The 19,660-nt window shown below is 37.6% G+C and overlaps 1 protein-coding gene across 1 annotated transcript; it reads left to right on the forward strand.

The window, feature by feature from the left end:
• Positions 1 to 4,172: 4,172 nt before the first annotated feature.
• On the forward strand, positions 4,173 to 4,781 carry LOC112203314 (senescence-specific cysteine protease SAG12). The gene has a single exon (XM_024344302.1). The coding sequence runs from the start codon at positions 4,173 to 4,175 to the stop codon at positions 4,779 to 4,781; it is 609 nt and encodes a 202-aa protein (XP_024200070.1).
• The last annotated feature ends 14,879 nt before the right edge of the window (positions 4,782 to 19,660 follow it).

Consider the following 19,660-nt stretch of genomic DNA (forward strand, 5'->3'; position numbering starts at 1 on the left):
GCTTTTGGTTTGAACAGGTCCAACCAGATCCATATGCATTAAATCCAAAGGTTGTGAAGTAGACATAGAATTAATGACCCTATGTGAGGAACGAGTTTGCTTACCAAGCTTGCAACCCTCACACATACCGATTGGTTTCCCACTCAATTTGGGCAAACCCCTTACCCCTTCTTTGGTGGAGAGCTTCACCAAGTCTTGGTAGTTCACATGGCAGAGCCGTCTATGCCAAAGATTTAGAGTATCATCAGTCGAGGAGGAACTAAGACAAATCTGAGAAGAAACAGAATCATTAGCATTGACACAATAACAATGATCTTTGGACCGTAGTCCACCCATAACACTCTTACCCTTACCATCAAGAACAAGACATCTCAGCTTATTGAATCTAACCTCTTCAAAGTCATCACTCAATTGACTCACACTAATAAGATTAGCTTGGAGCCCTTCAACATACAACACATTTTTTAAATTTGGGATACCAGGAGCAGTTACAATCCCTTTTCCCACAACCTTTGCTTTCTTTCCATCACCAAAAGTGACAGAACCACTGATAGCCTCATCATAGAAGGATGAGAACCAGTTTTTATCACCTGTCATGTGCCTAGAGCACCCACTATCCAAATACCAAGTATCAGCTTTTCTAGATGATAGAGCCGTAAGAGCAACCAAACAAGTAGCAATGGAGTCATTTTCTTCAACATGTGAGAAACATAAAGAGGATAGAAGACACATTTCATAAGGTTCAGAATCAGTTCCACAAATGTCAAAGGGTTTAAAATCAGTAGAAGCAAGTGGATGAAATGACTTATTTTTCTTTGCCCAAACAACATTTTCTTTTCTCGGGATTGCAACAAGTTTAGCAATCCTACCAAATTCTTTCAAAGATTTTTCCAGAGTTGACTGTAAAGAAAGAAGCAGAGAGTTTTCATGAGACCTTGTAGACTTTTGAGGACTATTTCTGAGTTTATGACACCTTGGTCTAATGTGTCCAGTAATACCACAATGGTGACAAATAGGAATGAATTTTTTGGATGACTTAGGGACATTTTCTTTAGGCAGCAACCTACTTTTCACAAAAATAGTTGGCTTCTTAGAGGAGCTTTCTCCAGAATGAAAACCAAGACCCTTTTTGTCCCTATCAACTTTGCCCATTCCAATCATTTTAGAAACTTTATCAGATCCAATTGAAAATTTTGAAAACTTTTCTTGAGAATCATGTAAGGATTTTTCAAGAGAGATTTTTTCAGAAGTTAAAGAATTGACTAACCTGATTTGAGCATTCAAGTTCTCTTGCAGAGTCTCCACTTGACTTACCAATGCATTTCTTTCAATTTCCCACTTCTTCTTGCAGGATTGCAACTTCTCAGCTATCCCAGATTTTTCTTTTTCACAAACAGCAAGTTGATCCTTCAATTCCTCAGTCTTTCCAATCATTATTTTTGAGGCCTTGTACAGTTGCTGGAACTTGTTAGAGGCTACCTCCTCGGAGTGCTCATCATCATTAGATTCATCTGAGGACTCATTTTGGGTGGTACCAACAAGAGCAACATTTTCCTCTTCATGGTCGGACTGAGTTTCAGATTCACTATCACTCCAAGAGGTTTTAAAAGCTCTATTTGATTGAGACTTATATTTCTTGTTTGCACAATCAGCAGCAAGATGACCATATCCTTGACACTCAAAACATTTTGGTTTTTCACTGAAAAACTTCTTTTGAAAAGGCTTGGAAGACTTTGAGTATTTGTCATTAGAAGCATCATCGATTTGATTTCTTTTGGAAGAAGTGGAACCAGAAAAATTTTTAGAAGAGAATGGCCTTCCGGATTTAAGAAATTTTTTGAACTGTTTTGTGAGAAGAGCAAATTCATCTAGATTAAAATCAGAAGGGTCTTCTTCTTTTTTCAAAGTGCTTAAAGCAATTGATTTTTCTTTCTTACCCTTTCTCCTTTTTGACTCAAAGGTTTTCAAATTTCCTACAAGCTCATCTAATGAGTATGAATCAAGATCTTGAGCTTCCTCAATGGCAATTTGCTTAGCCTCAAAACTAGGAGGAAGAGCTCGAAGAAACTTTTTCACAATTCTATGCTCTAAAATAGGATCACCCAACCCATGACATTGATTGGTAATATTGATGAGGCGACTATGGAAGTCATCAACAGATTCATCCTCTCTCATAGTCATTTCTTCAAATTCAAGCACAAGGCTTTGAAGTTTTTGTGCCTTCACCTTTTTGTTACCCTCATGAGTGGTTTGAAGTAATTCCCAAGAAGCTTTAGCAGTTGGACAATTTGTAATTCTTTTTCTTTCCTTATCCGACAAGGCAGCGAAAAGGCTATAGCGAGCTTTAGTATCACATTTGTGATCAAATTGCTCAGCAACAGTCCACTCACCTCTTGGTTTAGGAATAGGATTTGAAGTTTCAGTTTCCTTTTTAGTTGGTTCTATCCAACCCTTCTCTATAATGTTCCACAACTTATCCTCTTGAGATTGCAGGAAAGCCATCATCATTACTTTCCATTGAGAATAATCTTTCCCATCAAAATATGGAGGAGAGTTAATGGAACTAGAGACTCTATCACGGTCCATTCTAGGAGTCCAGAGGAACACACTAACACAGGTTAGTGACCCGCTCTGATACCAATTGAAGATCCTAGAAGGAGCCTAGAGGGGGGTGAATAGGCTCACAACCAATTTTTTTTCGTTCAAAACTTTCTCAGGGATTGCAACTGGGTGATCAATCCTGAGTGCTGATATTGAACAGAATATATTGAACAATCAAGCAAACCAACTAAAGCATTAAAGAACACAGATTTTTGTTAACGCAGTAAACACCCTATCGAGGGAAAACATCTGCGTGGCCTTTAACTCTTGAAAGACCAAAACCAATTCACTATGAAACCAAATTACAAGATTACAACACAGTGATTGCACTGAACTCGGCAACCATTCTAGACTGACTCACTAGACTGTTTGTACTTAACTCTTGCTAATTGTTTACACAAGTGAACAACTCAGAAATCTCAGCTATGAAACAAGCTATGAACGCAGCAAGTTCTTCTTGGAGATTTCACCTTTGAAGTTTGCAATACCCAAATGACCTCATGGGATGCAAGATATGATATGTATGAATGATTGAATGGTTTGTTGTTTTTCAAATTGTTTTCAACATGGAACAAGACACTTTGAAAAACAGAAAACCAAAGAGATAGAACTTTAAACAACAAAGGGATTGAAAACCCAAATATTTTCAATGCTTGAGAATGAACAGAGAACCCATATATATATAGGAGGAAGAGAAAGCACAGTTCACTCAAAGAACCCTTAAACTCAATTGGAGATGGTAAACTCATACCCATAATTTCAGATTGCCCATGTAAACCCATGCTCCTAATTTCAATTGGGAATACCAATTCAAGAAACCAAAACACTCAAGCTCCATAATCAAAACTGACATAGGAATGGAACCCATGAAAAACCATTGGGTTTGAGAAAGAGATGCCATGCATGAGCTTACTTGAGCCATGGGAAGAGGGGTCTTCTTTTGAACTGCAAGGTTGAAGCTTGATCTTGGACAAGACAACAAGATGAGATGGGATGAGGAAGCACGACAATAAGGCAGCAAAGCAGCAAACTGATGAGGTAGCAAGTTCCAATTGAACTAGTCTTCAAACTTTGCCTTTGGCTTTCGACAGCAAGGTAGCCACACACAAGAGAAGAGGAAGTAATTAAGTTGCAATTTCTCTATCAAGCTAAAGTGGGGAAGCTGCCAGCAAACTGATCTTCAAGTCTTCACGTGGGTCTTTGACAGCAAGATAAGAAGAGGCAAGTTGCAATCATGCTAAGATGGGGAAGCTGACAGCAAGGCAACCACAACAATTGTAATTAAACAATTATGGGCTTGGGCTGCAACCTTGGGCTTCTTAATGAGTAGAGTTTTGTGAAGAAGGAATGCCAACACTATACTAACACATACCGAAGCCTGTCCATTGATGATATTCCAACTAGCCTTGACTGGAGGGAACAAGGAGCCGTCACCTCTATTAAGGATCAATGTTCATGTAGTAAGTTATTGAGAAGCTATCACCCTATATCTCTCAAACCTTCCTTGTATTATTTATTTCCGGTATCAACTCATTCGCTTAATTGAGAAAATTCCTCCATTAATTTTTTGTATGATATGTGTAGCTGTTTGCTGGGCATTTGCTGCGGCGGCAGCAGTGGAAGGGATTACGAAAATCAAAACCGGCCAATTGGTCTCGCTGTCCGAGCAACAACTTTTGGAGTGTGACCGCAACATTGGCTGCGAAAGTGGTAGCGTCCGATCAGCTTTTGAATACATAAAGACAAATGGAGGAATTGCTAGTGAAGAAAAGTACCCATACCTGAGCACTTCTAATGTGTCAACGGTCCGAAAATGCGACACTCAAAAGGAAACTATGCATGCTGCCCGGATAACTGGTTATAAAAATGTACCATCCAACAATCAAAGTGCTCTACTCGAGGCTGTTTCCATGCAACCAGTCTCGACTGCCATCGAGGGTCATGGAAGGGAATTTCAGTTATACAGAGGTGGAGTGTTTAATGGTTCTTGCGGTCACATACTGACCCATGCTGTCACAATTATTGGGTACGGGACTGAAAATGGCACCAACTACTGGCTAATTAAGAATTCATGGGGGGAGAAGTGGGGTGAAAAGGGCTACATGAGAATTCTTAGAACTGAAACATATGGTGCAGGTCTTTGTGGCCTCGCTAAGCATGCTTCCTATCCGATTGTATGACTATATCAAGCTAATACTATGAAAGCATATTTGTTATATGTAATTCAGTTAGTCTGAAAAATACCACTTATCCATCTGCTTCATTTTTCGTTGTAACTAATTCTCTACAATTGCAGAACTCATACTTTTCTCTGTGAATTCACCATCTTCATACTGAATTCATGCATCGACTCTTCCTCATATAGGATTAAGCTGCGTTAAGCCAGTGAGCTGTGACATGTTAGTAAGTTATAATTCCAACATCACAAAAGTCATGAGTTCGATTCTCACTGGCATATATAAGAATGAGGTGGGTTAAGGAATTAAAAAAAAAAAAAGAAAAAAGAAGAAGAAGAAGAGATCGATGGCATCAAATGTTCCTCAATATCATCTTCTTTCCATTGATACTGTGCTTTTCTCTCTCCTTAAAGATCCAAGGTGTTCTTTTATGGCTCATATCTCTTTAATTATTCATTGTTTGATAGACAGTTCACTACAAGAGAAATTGTCATCGGCGACAACCCAAAGTTGTCGTAAAAAGTCAAAATTTCTCGCTGAATTGAAAATGCGACGACTTTGGGTTGTCGCAACAACTCCCAGTTGTTGCCTTATGTGTTTTACTGATTGTCAAAAACGACAAAATTACACAGTTGTCGCTTTTCCAATATGCGACACAATTGGTTGCTCGCATATCACATATTGTGACACTCACAAATGTGTTACCAAAAACTATATGCGAGATCGACTTTATATTTGTCACTATTTTTAATATACGAGGCTTTGTTTACGTCGCATATTTCATATGCGAGGTTTGGATGTTTGTTGCATTTTCAATTGGCGACGCAATTCGTTCCTCGCATATGACATCTTGCAAGACAAGAGAGTGCGTTACAGAATGCTATAAGCGAGACTTTATATTTGTTACAATTTCCAATATAGGAGACCTTGTTTACGTTGCATATTCCATCAGTGAGGTTTATATGTTGGGGCCGTGACCACTTACCCAATTTTAACCTAAAAATTGCCCACTTGCTCCACTAAGAGTTTTTTGACCCCATTTACCCAATCTAACTTCTACTGACATAATTACCCTCATTTTAATCTCTCTCTCTCTCTCTCTCTCTCTCCCCCTCACCGATTCTCTCTCTCTCTCTCTCTCCCCCTTCCCCCCCCAGTCGGACTGCCAGATGCCAAGCCACGACACCTTCAGCACCATCTTCTCCGAGATCGGTGCCGGCAAGCATGTCCCAGGCGTAATCTTCTCCGAACTCGAGCCCACCGTCAAAGCCCACCATCTTCTTCTCCGAGATCGGTGCCGGCAAGCATATCCCAGGCGTAATCTTCGCCGACCCGAGCCCACCGTCAAAGCCCACCGTCTTATTCTCCGAGATCGGTGCAGGCAAGCATATCCTAGGCGTAACCTTCGCCGACCTCGAGCCCACCGTCAAAGCTCATCGTCCCAGTCGCTGCTGCTCGTGCTGGAAGCACCCGGAGGAGCTGGTCCCGATGTGGGAATTCGGGTCGGGGTCTACTGGGGGGCAGTAGACACATTATTGGCCCCCAGTAGACTTTGATACGAGGGACAGAGATCACTATAGTGTGGTGTTTTGATAAGTTACATGTTGTTTTCTGTGTATTAAAGTCAAATTATCTGTGAATCCTACAAAAATGTGAATTTTTGGTGGTCTATTGGGAGGCAGTAGAGACATTGGACTTTGTATTGGGAGGCAATAATATGATTACTGGGAGCCAATAATATGATTATAAATTGATCAATTGTGCCTGTAGTGTATTCATTTGGTTTTGGGAGTTCATACAATTCACTGGACGACAATAATATGATTATTGGGAGGCAATAATATGATTATTGGGGGGCAGTAATATGATTACTGGGGGGCAATAATAGCCGGATTCCGGATTCCGGTCATCGGTCGTGGGATTTCGAATAGCCGGATTCCGGATTCCGGTCATCGATCGTCGGAATCCGGTCACCGTTCGCCGGAGACCGCGCCGGCCACTGGTCACCGGAGCATAGCAAGGTGGAGGGTGACTTCTCTCTCTAAGTGAGAAAGAAGGAGAGGGCAAAAAAGTCTAAAAAAAAAAAGGAAAAAGAATTAATTGGGTAAAGGGGAAATAATCCCTTAGAGTGTTTTGGGTAAATGGGGTTAAAAAACAGTTGGTGGAGCAAGTGGGCAATTTTTAGCCTAAAATTGGGTAAATGATCATTTTCCCTTATATGTTTGATCGAAAATTTATATGCGAGAGTTTTTTTGTTGCAAAAAATAACTGCGAGGTTTCATTTTTGTTGCATATATTAATATGTGACACATATGCATTTGTTGTAGAAAATTATATGCGAGGCTTCTTGTTTGTCTCCTATAATTTCGTCGAGGAACATATTGCGTCGCATATTGAAAAAACGACAACCCTGTTATTTCGTCGCTTTTGACAATCAGTAAAACACATTACGCGACAACTGGTTGCGACAACCCAAAGGTGTTGCATATTTAATTAAGCGAGAAATTTAGTCTTTTTACGACAACTCTGGATTGTCGCCAATATCTTCATAAAGATATGTCAAATTAGCATTATAGCATAGTTGTCGAAAATATAAAATGCAAGAATAAATATTTGTTGAAAAAAATAATAGGCAAGATCGCATATAATGTTGCATATAATGAATTGCAACATATGCAATAGAATCATTGTTTGTTGCAAATGACTTTAAATGAGGCTGGATTGTTTGTCTCATTTGATAATTATTTATTTAAAAATTTCAAAATAATTTGAATATTTAAAAAATTAATTTATTAATAATAATCAAAAATTTATTAAATCATAAATCAAATAGAGTTTACAAAATTCTACCCAAAAATAATAATAGCTAATAAAAAGAAAAATTGTTTGCCAAGCTAGACTAGCTAAATCCTAATCCAAAAATTACTAAAAATGACTTTATGAATCACAAATCTTCCTCCAAATCCTCTGTTTCAGAATTATCTCCATTGTTTTGGACACCGTCTTCATCTCTTCCAAAGACATCATCTTCTTCATTGTTGGGTACTACAATATTCATGTCAATGTTTTCTGTATCAGCAAAGCAGCCTTGGTTATTCATCAGGAACTTCTTCAACATTGTCATTAGCTGTGCATTTTGTGACCGCATAGTGTCCACAGTTGATTCAAGCTTCTTCACTTTATCTTGCATTACGTTCATCTCAGAACTCACAGCTGTTGAAGATGTAACAGTTGGAAGCTCCATGCGAGGAAACGAGCCTAAACCACGAACTCTTTTTCCCTTCCTTCCACACTCTTCAGCCATGATTGGAATCTCATCACGCGCAGTAACTTGTACAGATTCTGGTGGAGTACCCTCTGGTGCCTCTAGGGTTAGTTTCTCCTTATGCTCTTCTCTCTTATTTTTCAGTCGATCCTACAAAAATAAAATATAAAAACAAAAATTAATATGTTATTTACTTATATATTTAAATAGTAATTATTTTCCCAAAACTAATACGACTTTAACAAAATTGATAACAATACTTACATATTTATCACGTGCAACATCACTAACCCAATTGCTATTTGAATCTTGATACATAGCTGCCCAATTGTCAATGAAAGACAAAGGATTGCCCTCCTGCAATTTAAAAAAATCTCCCAAATTAACAATTATTCAAGATAACATTTTAATTAACTCACTTGAAACTCATAAAATTTACCTTGGCTGTCCTCAAAGCATGTTGAATGAAAGGCATAGCTCCGCCACGATGCGTACTCCTTTGTCTCTTTCGGCTAGTTGAATTCTTCTCGCATTTATCATTTATAAATATTGTGAGGTTAATTATGTACACTAAAATTTTTAATCAAAGCATAAAACTGTAATATTATTTCTTTTAAAAAAACATACAACAATAAAAATATTTTGAAAAAATAAAGGAGTGAAGAATACATACAATATATTTTGGATTGGTGTAGATTTTATCACATAGCCAATGCCACTCCTCTGTCGATCTCTCACCCCATAGATTAGGTGGAGGAAGTGTGGCTCGTCCCCGAACAGATGTGCCACATTTTTGGTAGTGATTGTGCAACTTCCACTGGAATTGAGTATACGCCGAGCGCATCTTATCATTCACAAAATAGATAATTTTTGGATGTTCTATTTCCACGTCAAAGTGTACCTAATTAAGAATAAAAATAATATAGTATGTTAGGAACAAAAAATATTAACTTTGCATTAATATAGTACCTTACGTTGGACATGGCAGGATGTCTAAGAGAGAGATGAAATAGAGAGGAGTGAGGAACGAAGCTGAGTCATATAGGTTGTTCCCAAATTTTACACCTGAATAGGGGCTTCAAATTTCTTCATTGGAGTAATTACATTTTATCCCGCGAATTATGGGGGTGTTTTCAATTTTATATCCAAGTATATGCTTGCAATAGTCAAGTACTGTCAATTTAATCTACCATAATCAAATAGACACATAGAAGACCTAATATAACCTACAAAACTCACAAAGATTCATGACTAAATATTTATGCTAAAGTGTTTACGGGTTATATGTATTTCACTCAAAAACAATTTTACAACACACACCGCCATATGCTTGATTTTCGATCTCATCTCCACTAGGTAGGTCACAACATTTAAGATCAAGAGGTCTTTTATTTGGTTGTGATGGGGTTTAGGGCGAGTGGCTAATAGAAATGAATGATAGGGAAAAACAAAATCCACGTAAAGTCATTATCTCGAATCGCTTACCCAACTACCATGGAATGGTAGGATAAAAGTATATAGGATATGTAGGAATTTGTGGTGGTAATGAATAAAAAGCATAAACATATAAATAGGCTCAAAGTTGCAATCTAATGATAAATGTCTTTGGGCACATGCTTCTTTGGCCATGGTGGTAATTAATCCTAATATCTCAATCCTTTCCATCTTGTTGTGAGCTAACAAGTAGCCTTGAGAGGTCTCATGCAAGTTCTAGAGATACATGTTGTCATGAAAATGCACACACATGAAAGAGTGAATGAACAATGCATACATTGTAAATATAGACACAAAATCTCACAGATAAGGGTATGCATACGCAAGTTAATCAACTCCTCAACATGCTTCTAACTATGATGAACCAACCTAACAAGGGCTATGTGCACACATATAATCAAGCATAGATCACATATACATTTAATCACAAAACAAATTCAAAGTCCTGGATCAAGCTCAATCTATCTACAATCACAACAAGTTAAGTTCATGTCTCGTCATTGGAGTTGGAAAACGCAATAATATCTAAAATATAATTTAAAAAAAAACTAATATAAAAATAAAAAAAATCTTTTTGAATTTTTGAAAATTATTTATTTATTTATTTTATGTTTTTCAAGAAAATAGGGCACCCGAGCCCTCACTCCCACTCTTAAAACCAACATTGTCATCAATATTGGCAAGTGAGCTCGAAAGCCAAATCCATGTTGGATTTAAGCATGAGAGTGAAGTCCGGTAGTAGACACAAGAATTAACTATCAAAATGAAAGTCTAAATGTGGAGAATAAGATTCAGAGACACCCTTTTGGTGATCCTCCATTGCTCATGACCTTCGGAGAAGACTAATATAATACACCAACTTCAAGGCACAAGGCCTTGACTTGCTTATATATGCTCCATGATCATAAGAAATGATCAACTCCATTTAGAACACAAAATGTCCTAGAGCAATGTGTTGCCCAATGGTCACTTCAAAGAATAAGGACAAGGGTCCGCCATAAACTCATAGGTTTTGCCACCTCCAACTCCCCTCATAGTAGCCCTATAATGGCTTCATTGAAGAATTGAAGTGCGAGAAGTTCAACCAACCCAAGTGACCAAAAACTAATGAGTGCAAAAAACTTCCAGCAATGACCTTTTATCTTCAAATGACCATGTCTCAAACTCAGGAACCGATAAGTAAGTGAGACTACTTTTATTGGAAAATAGACTCAGAGATATTTCTATCCATAGTGAGCCACCTATCTCAAACTGAGATGAAAACCATAACTGGTCAAAGTTTTCGGTCTATCATGAAGTCTGCTGCTGATCCTCAGTTACCAAAATTGCAATATATGAAGTTCCAGAGGTGCAAAGAGGGTAAGACCAACTGGAAATTAAATTAGACTCATGAGGTTACCTGATGATAAAATTTCACTAAAATATCCATGCTGAGTCAATAGTTATTAGCCTCCAAACTTACTGTTATGTTCTGCCAGATTCTGTTGTGCCCTGTTTCTGACCTCTGTTCACTTGAAACACTATATTTGAAGTTAGGATGATCAAATTAAAAATTGTTTTTCCAGCATATGAATGATATGTGAAGATACATCTCTAAAAGAATTTAGCTCCAAATTGCATGATATGTACAGAGTGTAGCTTCACAAAGTCACTGTATAGAAGCTGCCTATATTCTGACATTCATGAATTGACCACTAAATAACTGGAGTTACAAGATTTCAAAGGTGTCAAAATTTGGCCAGCAATAGTAAATAAATAGAGAATTCAGCTCAAAATAATATGCATATTGGAAAATATAGCTACCCAAAATCAACCAAACTTTCTGGACAGAAACTGTTCACTACCACATTCAATCTTTCTTCAAATTTCCAACTCCGCGCATCTCCCATCCTCTTCCAAATGACTAAAAAGCTTTATTAACTAATAAAAGAAACTATGAAAGGAAAAAATACTACCGATGATGTGCTAGGGTTTCCTCCTTAGCGAGCGCTTTGTTTAAGGACTTCATTGTCGGTCCATAAAACGTGATATTTGTCAAGGTGGATACTTCTCAAGTACGACCACCATATTGTTTGGGGTTAAGGGACTCCTTGACGTGTCATAGAGGCAAGACCAAGAACTATCAATGAATAATCCAATTGCTGACTAAAAGAGCCTTCCTCTTCTTCTCAATTTTTCTTTTAGGGGTCAATATCCTTGCCTCCTCCTTTTCAAATCATGTCAAAATGATGCTTTTAGGAATAATATGTGGTAAAAGATCTTGAGAGTGATGGGAAAGGTAGAGTGCAAGTGCTCCACTTCCTTTTCAATCCATCACTTCATTGTAGAAACATTGGTCACTAAATGGTGGATTGAGAGGTAAAAGTATTTTGATCTCAATCTTCTTATTAAGTACATAAGTGCTTAATGTTCTACTCTCAACCTTGAAAAGTTCATGATGGATCTCTTTGGATGCATGTGGGAAGAGAGAAAGTCCTTGGATTTCCAACCTCTTCATCATTACAAGGTATTGAAGGACTCTCTTCCTCCTTAGGGATATCTGCCTCAATGAATAAGAGATTATGGTGCATGAATTCAAGCACCACATCCTTCTCACTAGACAAGTCATCCTCCTCTTCGGAATCATGTTCAAGTAAGGCCTTAATAAATAAGGGGGTGTGGTGTATGACTTCAAGCTCCACATCCTCCTCACTAGACAAGCCATCATCTTCTTCGGAGTCATCTTCAAATATCTCATCTCCATTGCGAAGCTTATATATTAACTACTACAAAAATCGAAATACACAACACTCATAAGATGACAGAATAGAAATCTGTTGTTGTGCATTAACATAAACTCTATTATACAGCGATACAAATATATTTATGTTGTTTGAATGTATGCAAATTGAAAACCTTTTCTTTAGAAAAATATTGCACAACAGAGTTAAACTTTTTCTGTGGTGTAAATGGGAGGTTGATTGCCCTCCATTTTGAGCTCTTAATTCCCTCCCAGAACAAGCTCACCAATATAAAAGTTGAACTCTACACACAACAGTATATTTTTATCCGTTGTATGATTGAATATTGTATGAAATTTGACAAATCCTACTAGGTGTACCTTGTGCAAGATGCACAAATTTGTACAACAGATTGTTATAGTTCTATTGTCTGATCATGAAACTAGGTTGCAGAGTCCGGCAAAGTTTCACTCAAATCAAACATATTTAGGCACATGCGGCAAATTTTCCCTCCCTGACCTACTTTGTCATCCTACACTCATACAACAGTAGGTTAATTATCTATTATCAGAGAAACTTTAAACAAATTATTGAAGTCTTCTACCAAACAACTTGACCAGGTCTTTATTGATGGCCGAACTAGATGACCACTTAATTCTTCTCCTTCCCAAATAGTCGAGAACACTCGAACACACCCGAAATCAAAGGTCCATTCTTCTCTCCCTCCGAACAGAAACCCTAGAAATCAAAACCGTGAGATTTGATAACCTCCGTCATCAATTCATCGTCTGCCGTTTCGTTTCTTCAGATCTTGGGATAGCTTCTAAGAGTATTTGCTCTGACAAAATGGTCAAACAGGCTTAGGCTAAGCCTCTCTCCCAGTCCAGCTTCTTGCTTCTATTCTTTCTTCCCTGATATATAGACTCAAATCCTTGTCGTCACTGTTCTCCGCTTCACCGACTCCACCCTCAGTTCTCTCTACCTCCACCAAACCCTCCCGCCCTTTTATATTCACACCCCTCCCGAATCACCCCAAACATCATAATCCTCGATTTTGATTCCCCAATTCCCAAATCTCACTTTCTAAATCCTTTTCTTCTTGTCTTGATTACCTCTTAGATCACCCATTTCTCTCCTGCTACTAAACCCTTGTGATTTCTATGGTTCATTTCCCAACACCCACAAATTTAGGGTTTCTGCAATTCTCTGTCCAAGTCTCAATCTTGACTTGATTTCTTGGTATCGGTGGCATCCAAAGCCTTGGAGGAGAAGAAACCTGAAGAAGAAGCTCCTGTTGAGGACAAAGAGGAGGCTGAAGCTGAAAAGGAGCCTGGAGAAAACGAAGAGAAAGAGGATCTGCCGGTAGTTTCCGAAAAGGATATTTCGAAAGGTATGTTCTCTAAACCTTAGTTCTAGTTAGATGTGTAATTGGTATTATGTAATTACTCCCAATGTTTTTGATATACTGATTTGGCATGGTTATGGCTCTGAGTGATAGTCAATTGTAGTTGTACGACAATCACTACTTGTATAACGGTGCCAACAAGTATGTCATGGCCGGCATCATTCTCATCAATGCCGTCTTCGCTGTTCCTTGGTACCTCATGAACTGTGGTCTGATTTTTCACATCTCTTTCTCTCCCTAATCTTATGATTAGCCAAACGCCTATTGTTTCGGTTCTTGATGTTGAGACTAATTTCGACTATATTTTTAGTACATTTCTCTCTACATTTTGCTTAGTTATTTTCTTAACATTATCATTTCTAACTTCTTTGGTGTGTTTCGGTAGTTTTGAGTTTGGAAATGGAAGGTAAGGAGTAAAGAGCACAGAAATGAGAAGAAATGGAGAAATGAAGTTTCCCCAGTTCTACCAGGAAAAGGAATCCCAATCGACGTAGGAATCCTAACTCAACTAGGAAAGAGCTCAGAAACATAATGTTCGGGAAATGAAGAAATGACAGAGTCCCAGTTGGACTAGGAAACTTGATGACACTAGGAGTCTTGATACTGCTAGGAGACCTGGTGAGACTAGGAGATGCTGTGTCTTGAAGATGACTCAAGATAGTTCAAGAATGTTCTAGAATAAATGAAAATTTTCAGCAATTCATGTGATGGACTTTCGAATTGGATCATTTTGAGAAGCTTGGCAAGAAGATTGAAGCATGTGACTTACACATGAGTCTCTAGAATCATCTATGACATCTTGAGGAGTCCATGGCCCATTAATATTGAATTTTGGCGTGATAATTAGAAGAAATATTCAAGGAATTTCGGCAATGCACAATTTGGGATAGTTTGAATTTGGATTCCTGATTCCATTCTACATACTTGCAGACCGAAATAAGGTCTAGGTTCAAGGGAGATTTCGGCCATTACAAGGTGACTTGCTCTCCAATTCCCAAGGAATATTTTCATTGGCCGGATGATGTCACAAGTAGATTTCAACCTTGATACCCTAGCCCTTGCCATTCACTATATAAAGGGAGTTTGTGAAGCGATTCTACACACCACAAAATCCAGAATCAAAAGCCACAAACACTTCCCCTTCTCTTCCAAGTTTTGGCAACAATCCAAGAAACAAAGCTCAAGGCCGTGAAGCATCATCCTCTCAAGCATCCCTGCCGTGATCCTCATCCATTCCACCACCTTTTGAACCTTCTTGCATCCTTGAAGATCAAAAAGTGTAACCATGAACACCTTATTTTGTTTTCGGTTTCGGTTTCGGTTTCTTTGTAAAACAATTTTCGATTTTAATATGATTTCGGGTTTTGTTTTATTGTTCTATGATCATTTGCGATTTCTTGTGATGATGAAGTATTGATTTTAGATATGTAATTTTTGAATACTATGAAGCATATTATGTTTTAGGTTTTTGAATTGAAAATTGCGATTTCATTATATTCTTGCATGATTGTTAATTTCGAGCTTCAATCCCCTTTTTTATGTGTTAATTGATCTTTGGATGCATACTTAGGTTGATAAACATGTAATTGAATCCATATTAAGGTGCTAGCGTTCTAGGCTTTAATAATTTAAGTGGAAAACCTAAAATTACTTAGGTAAATTAACAATGAGTCTTGCATGCTTGATTAGCGTTCTAACTTGTGTTTTTTGCTTGAATTTATCAAACTTCCAATATGTTTAATGCGTTAAAATTGTTTTAGTTAGTGATTAGCTACCCCTAGTAATTGCATGCTTCATAGGGTTAACTATGGTGCGTTTATCTAGTTAATTTAATTAAGAGAAGTAAAAAGATTTTTGTATGTGTTCATCTTTGTTCTTGATTGATTCTATGCTATGATATATTTTGATTCGTGATTTGATATTTGAAACCTTGCCAACGTGTTAATAGTGGTTAATTCTATCTAAAAATCATTCCATACATAAATTTCTACTTGATTATGTTTTTTGATGTGTCACATGTATATATTTACTTAGTTGTTAAATTAAAGGGCTAAATACTATTTAGTACTGCCCTACATCAATTCAGTCCCTCGACTTTCAATTTCATCAAAAACACCCCTGTATTATCAAATCTCGTCAAATAGATCCTTCCGTCATTCCTTTGTCAACTGCAGCCGTTAACTTGCTAACCTGGGATTCCATGTCAGCTCCTGTGGGCCCATCTCTAAGGTAAAATTTCCAAATTGTCCATTCCCTCGTTTCTGCAATTTTAGAAAGTGATTTAGAGAAAAAGGAAATTCCTTGATGGATTCGTGGCCGTCCATCTAACCACCACTTCATCCTAGCTCTTGAAACAAATTAAGCTTTCTGGGTTGCTCTTCATCACTGCCAAGAAGAAGATACCAAAGAGCTGGATGCGGCTGCAAAAGCTGTTGCTTAAGAGGCTGCTGCCAGGAGAGCAAAACTTGTTGCACCCAAGAAGAAAGAGAAGAACCATTATAACCAGCAGCCTCTGCGGTAAAAGCCCAGTTTTGTTCAACATGTTAAATATGAGCATGTAATTTACCATTGTTCATATGGCCAAGTCGTGCGAAATAAAGAGTGGGTTTTGGGTCTGGTTTTGTTGAAGATGATCTTAATTGTATTGCGGTCGGTTGACTACAGGAAGTTTCACTTCGGCTTTTTTGTTTACTCAGTTACATTAGACATATATGTGGATTTACCAGTTTTGCTCATTGCATATTATTCCTTGGAAAGTAGTGTTATATATATATATATATATATATAGGGCCCTTCTAGTGAGGGATCCCTTTTTTTGGTCTTTTATAGGGATATGCATTAGACCAACTTTTCGATCATATTTTCACATCTTAACCGTTCAGTTTTTAGGAACTAATGTATAGATCACTTCTGCAAATTTTCAGCCAATTTGATGATTGTTAAGGCATACAAAATTGCAATTTACCATTATAAATGAATGGTTCCAGTTCGACAGATTCGTTATGTTCGTGTAAATTGTAGTTTTGGATGCCTTAACAATCACCAATTTGGCTGAAAATATGCAGAAGTGATCTATACATTAGGACCTAAAAACTGAACGGTTAAGATGTGAAAATATGATCGAAAAGTTGGTCTAATGCCCTATAAAAGACCAAAAAAAGGGATCCCTCATTAGAAGGGCCCTGTATATATATGTCAGATCTCTGTATCGGTTCTTCCTCCATGTTGCTGAGAAATTATTCCCGATTAATGGGCACAATGAGAAATTATTTTTACTTGGATTTTAGTTCTGTTTGAAACACACAAATCTGATTCAACAACTGGGCTTGCCAGAGTCCTCTTTACCACGCCGAAACTGGAAAGAGAACCAGTGCCAATGGGAATACTGTCAATTTTTCTTGAAACACACATAAGCAATCAAATCCAATTGAATTGAGCTCCCCTCCGAAGCAGTTAAGCAGAGGAGATTCAAACTCAAGATTAAGTACCATATTAGAAATTCTCAAAGATTTTGTAGAGGGTGGTGATTGCTGAAAGGTAGAATACCTATCTTTTGTCTGATGAAAGCAAAGATACCAAAACCATGGAATGGATGAATGATGATTGATTGATTCATATTGGTCTACCTTGTACGCTATTACTAGATAAAGTCATCTCAGACATTTCATCTCTTCCCCCATGGCATTTCCATAAATAAACCCCAAGTACACAGTTACGTCCTAGTTGTCACCATGAAGGAGAAAAAAACCCCAATTAGAAGAAGAACCCAGGCCCGTCCATTGAAGCGAAGTGAAGCAAAGCAAAGCCAGAGAAAGCTCTGAGCCTTAGTCTCTTTCTGGGTTGCTCTCGGTTTTGGCATTGTTCCTCAACGTCGGTGACTTTTCCAGCATTTCTGGGCTTGGCTTCGGTCTCGACTGCTGCTGTAGGTGAGATATTGGGAAGGTTGCTGGTTGTTGACATCATAAATCATCGATTCATCATCAAACCAGTTCGACAGTGAGTTTGGGAAACTGAGTTTGGCTGAAATCAATTTCCAAAGATTGAACTCCATCACCGGTTGAACTAGGGAAGCTGTTTGTGCAGAAATAAGAGCCAAGCAGTGTGTTGACAACTCCCAGATCATAGTCTTCGAAGGGATACTTCCGATCTCGAGATTGTTGAATGGTTGCTCTAGTCTTATACTATTCTAGAATCGGAAACAGGGCCTTGTTGCAGAGAAAGTCAATGCTCTGCAGTGGTAGGATAATGGAGGCATGGACAATTTGAGAATTTTGCCTTAGAGATAGGGCCCACAGGAGCTGAAGTGGAATGCCAGGTCAACAAGTTAACGGCTGCAGTTGACGGAGGAATGACAGAAGGATCTATTTGACGAGATTTGATAATGCAGGGGTGTTTTTGATGAAATTGAAAGTCGAGGGACTGAATTGATATAAGACACAAACCACAGGGTACTAAACAGTATTTAGCCCTAAATTAAAATAAAAATCCTAAATCCCCTCTTTATGTAAATCATAAAAATGTATATATATTCTTTGATTTGTTTTTCTAACGTTTTATTTTTTAGGAATTATTAAGGCCCTAATCCCCGATTGAGAACGATAACCTACTTGCTCTTACTGCATTGATATGGTTTTAAATTAAGCACTAACTTTGTGCAGGTCATTTGATAAAAGATGGGATAGGGAAATGAAGACAAGGGATTCAATTAGAAAACCTATTCATATATGAATGCCAATTTCAGGGTTTAGCGTTTATCTTTCTCCTATTGCGTAGCTCAGTTTCAGTTGAATTTATTCTAGCTGCTTGAATTGGATTGGCTGATAATAATGCATTTAAGCTTCACATTCTCTATCAATTTTATGTTTGCTGTTAACTCAATCTCATTCATATAGTTAGTCAAAGAGTCGATTGGTACTATGGCTATCTAGCTTCTGAAATAACATTAGGGCCCAATTGGATTGACTGATTCCAATTCTGGGAATTAAGGTTGTATTATAAGGTTGTTTTAGCTATTGCAATCAGTGCATGTCAAGATTTGAGTTAGAAGACACGAACAATGAATTTTCAAATGACTCCTTGCATATAGTTATTTCAAAACATGTAATGTATTGCATCTAGTCATATCAAATACATTTTAATGGTTTTCTATCAAAAATGTAATCAATGCAAATCCTTGTTTTGAAATATTGATATCACTACATCTTAATGGACTTTTTGAACTTGTTCCTTTGACTACACGAAAGTACTATTGTAGATACTCAATTGTAGATATCACTACTCCAAGTGCACTAGTTGCACTACTGATACTCAATGGTGGTTGCACTAGAATGTTTTTGATATGAATACTTAATTGATGCCAATTTTGCTGATTGATCTGAAATGTTGATATTGCTAGCTCCTTTTTCCTTTTTGTTATAAATTACTTGCTTACTTGGAAAGTAGCTGGGGTTATTAACATTGAGATTATATATAAGGGCCATTTACTTAATTGTAGACCAAAGAATAGTATTTTTGTTTGACAAAGCTCTTTGGTTCATAGATATAAGTCCTGATTGTTAAGAATCGTTCAATATGTGAAGTTGGAAACCATAAATAAACACAGCACACCAAGAGAAACAATCACAGAGATACGAGCATAAGAACATATATTTAAGGGGGTTCAGCAAAACTTTTGCCTACGTCCATCGGGCAAAAAAATGATATTTCACTATATTTATAATGGGTACAACAAGAAAGAATAAGAAAACAAGGACTCTCTCTTATCTTCCTATCTCTCTCTTCTTTGCCCTCTCTTACTCTCTAACTCCGAGAATGGAATACACTTTGCTCTCTGTCTCTGTGATGAAAAACCTAGAGGAGAACCCCTCCTTATATAGTCATAAGGATATCAGCATTCTTCACCATCTAGGAAACCTATTCCTATTGGTGGTCGGCAATTATGCCTTCTCCTTCTCTGTAATCAACAAGGATTACAGGTAATCCTACATCAATAAGGATT

This window comes from Rosa chinensis, chromosome 5 (genome assembly GCF_002994745.2).
Source record: "Rosa chinensis cultivar Old Blush chromosome 5, RchiOBHm-V2, whole genome shotgun sequence".
NCBI classification, from domain to species: domain Eukaryota; kingdom Viridiplantae; phylum Streptophyta; class Magnoliopsida; order Rosales; family Rosaceae; genus Rosa; species Rosa chinensis.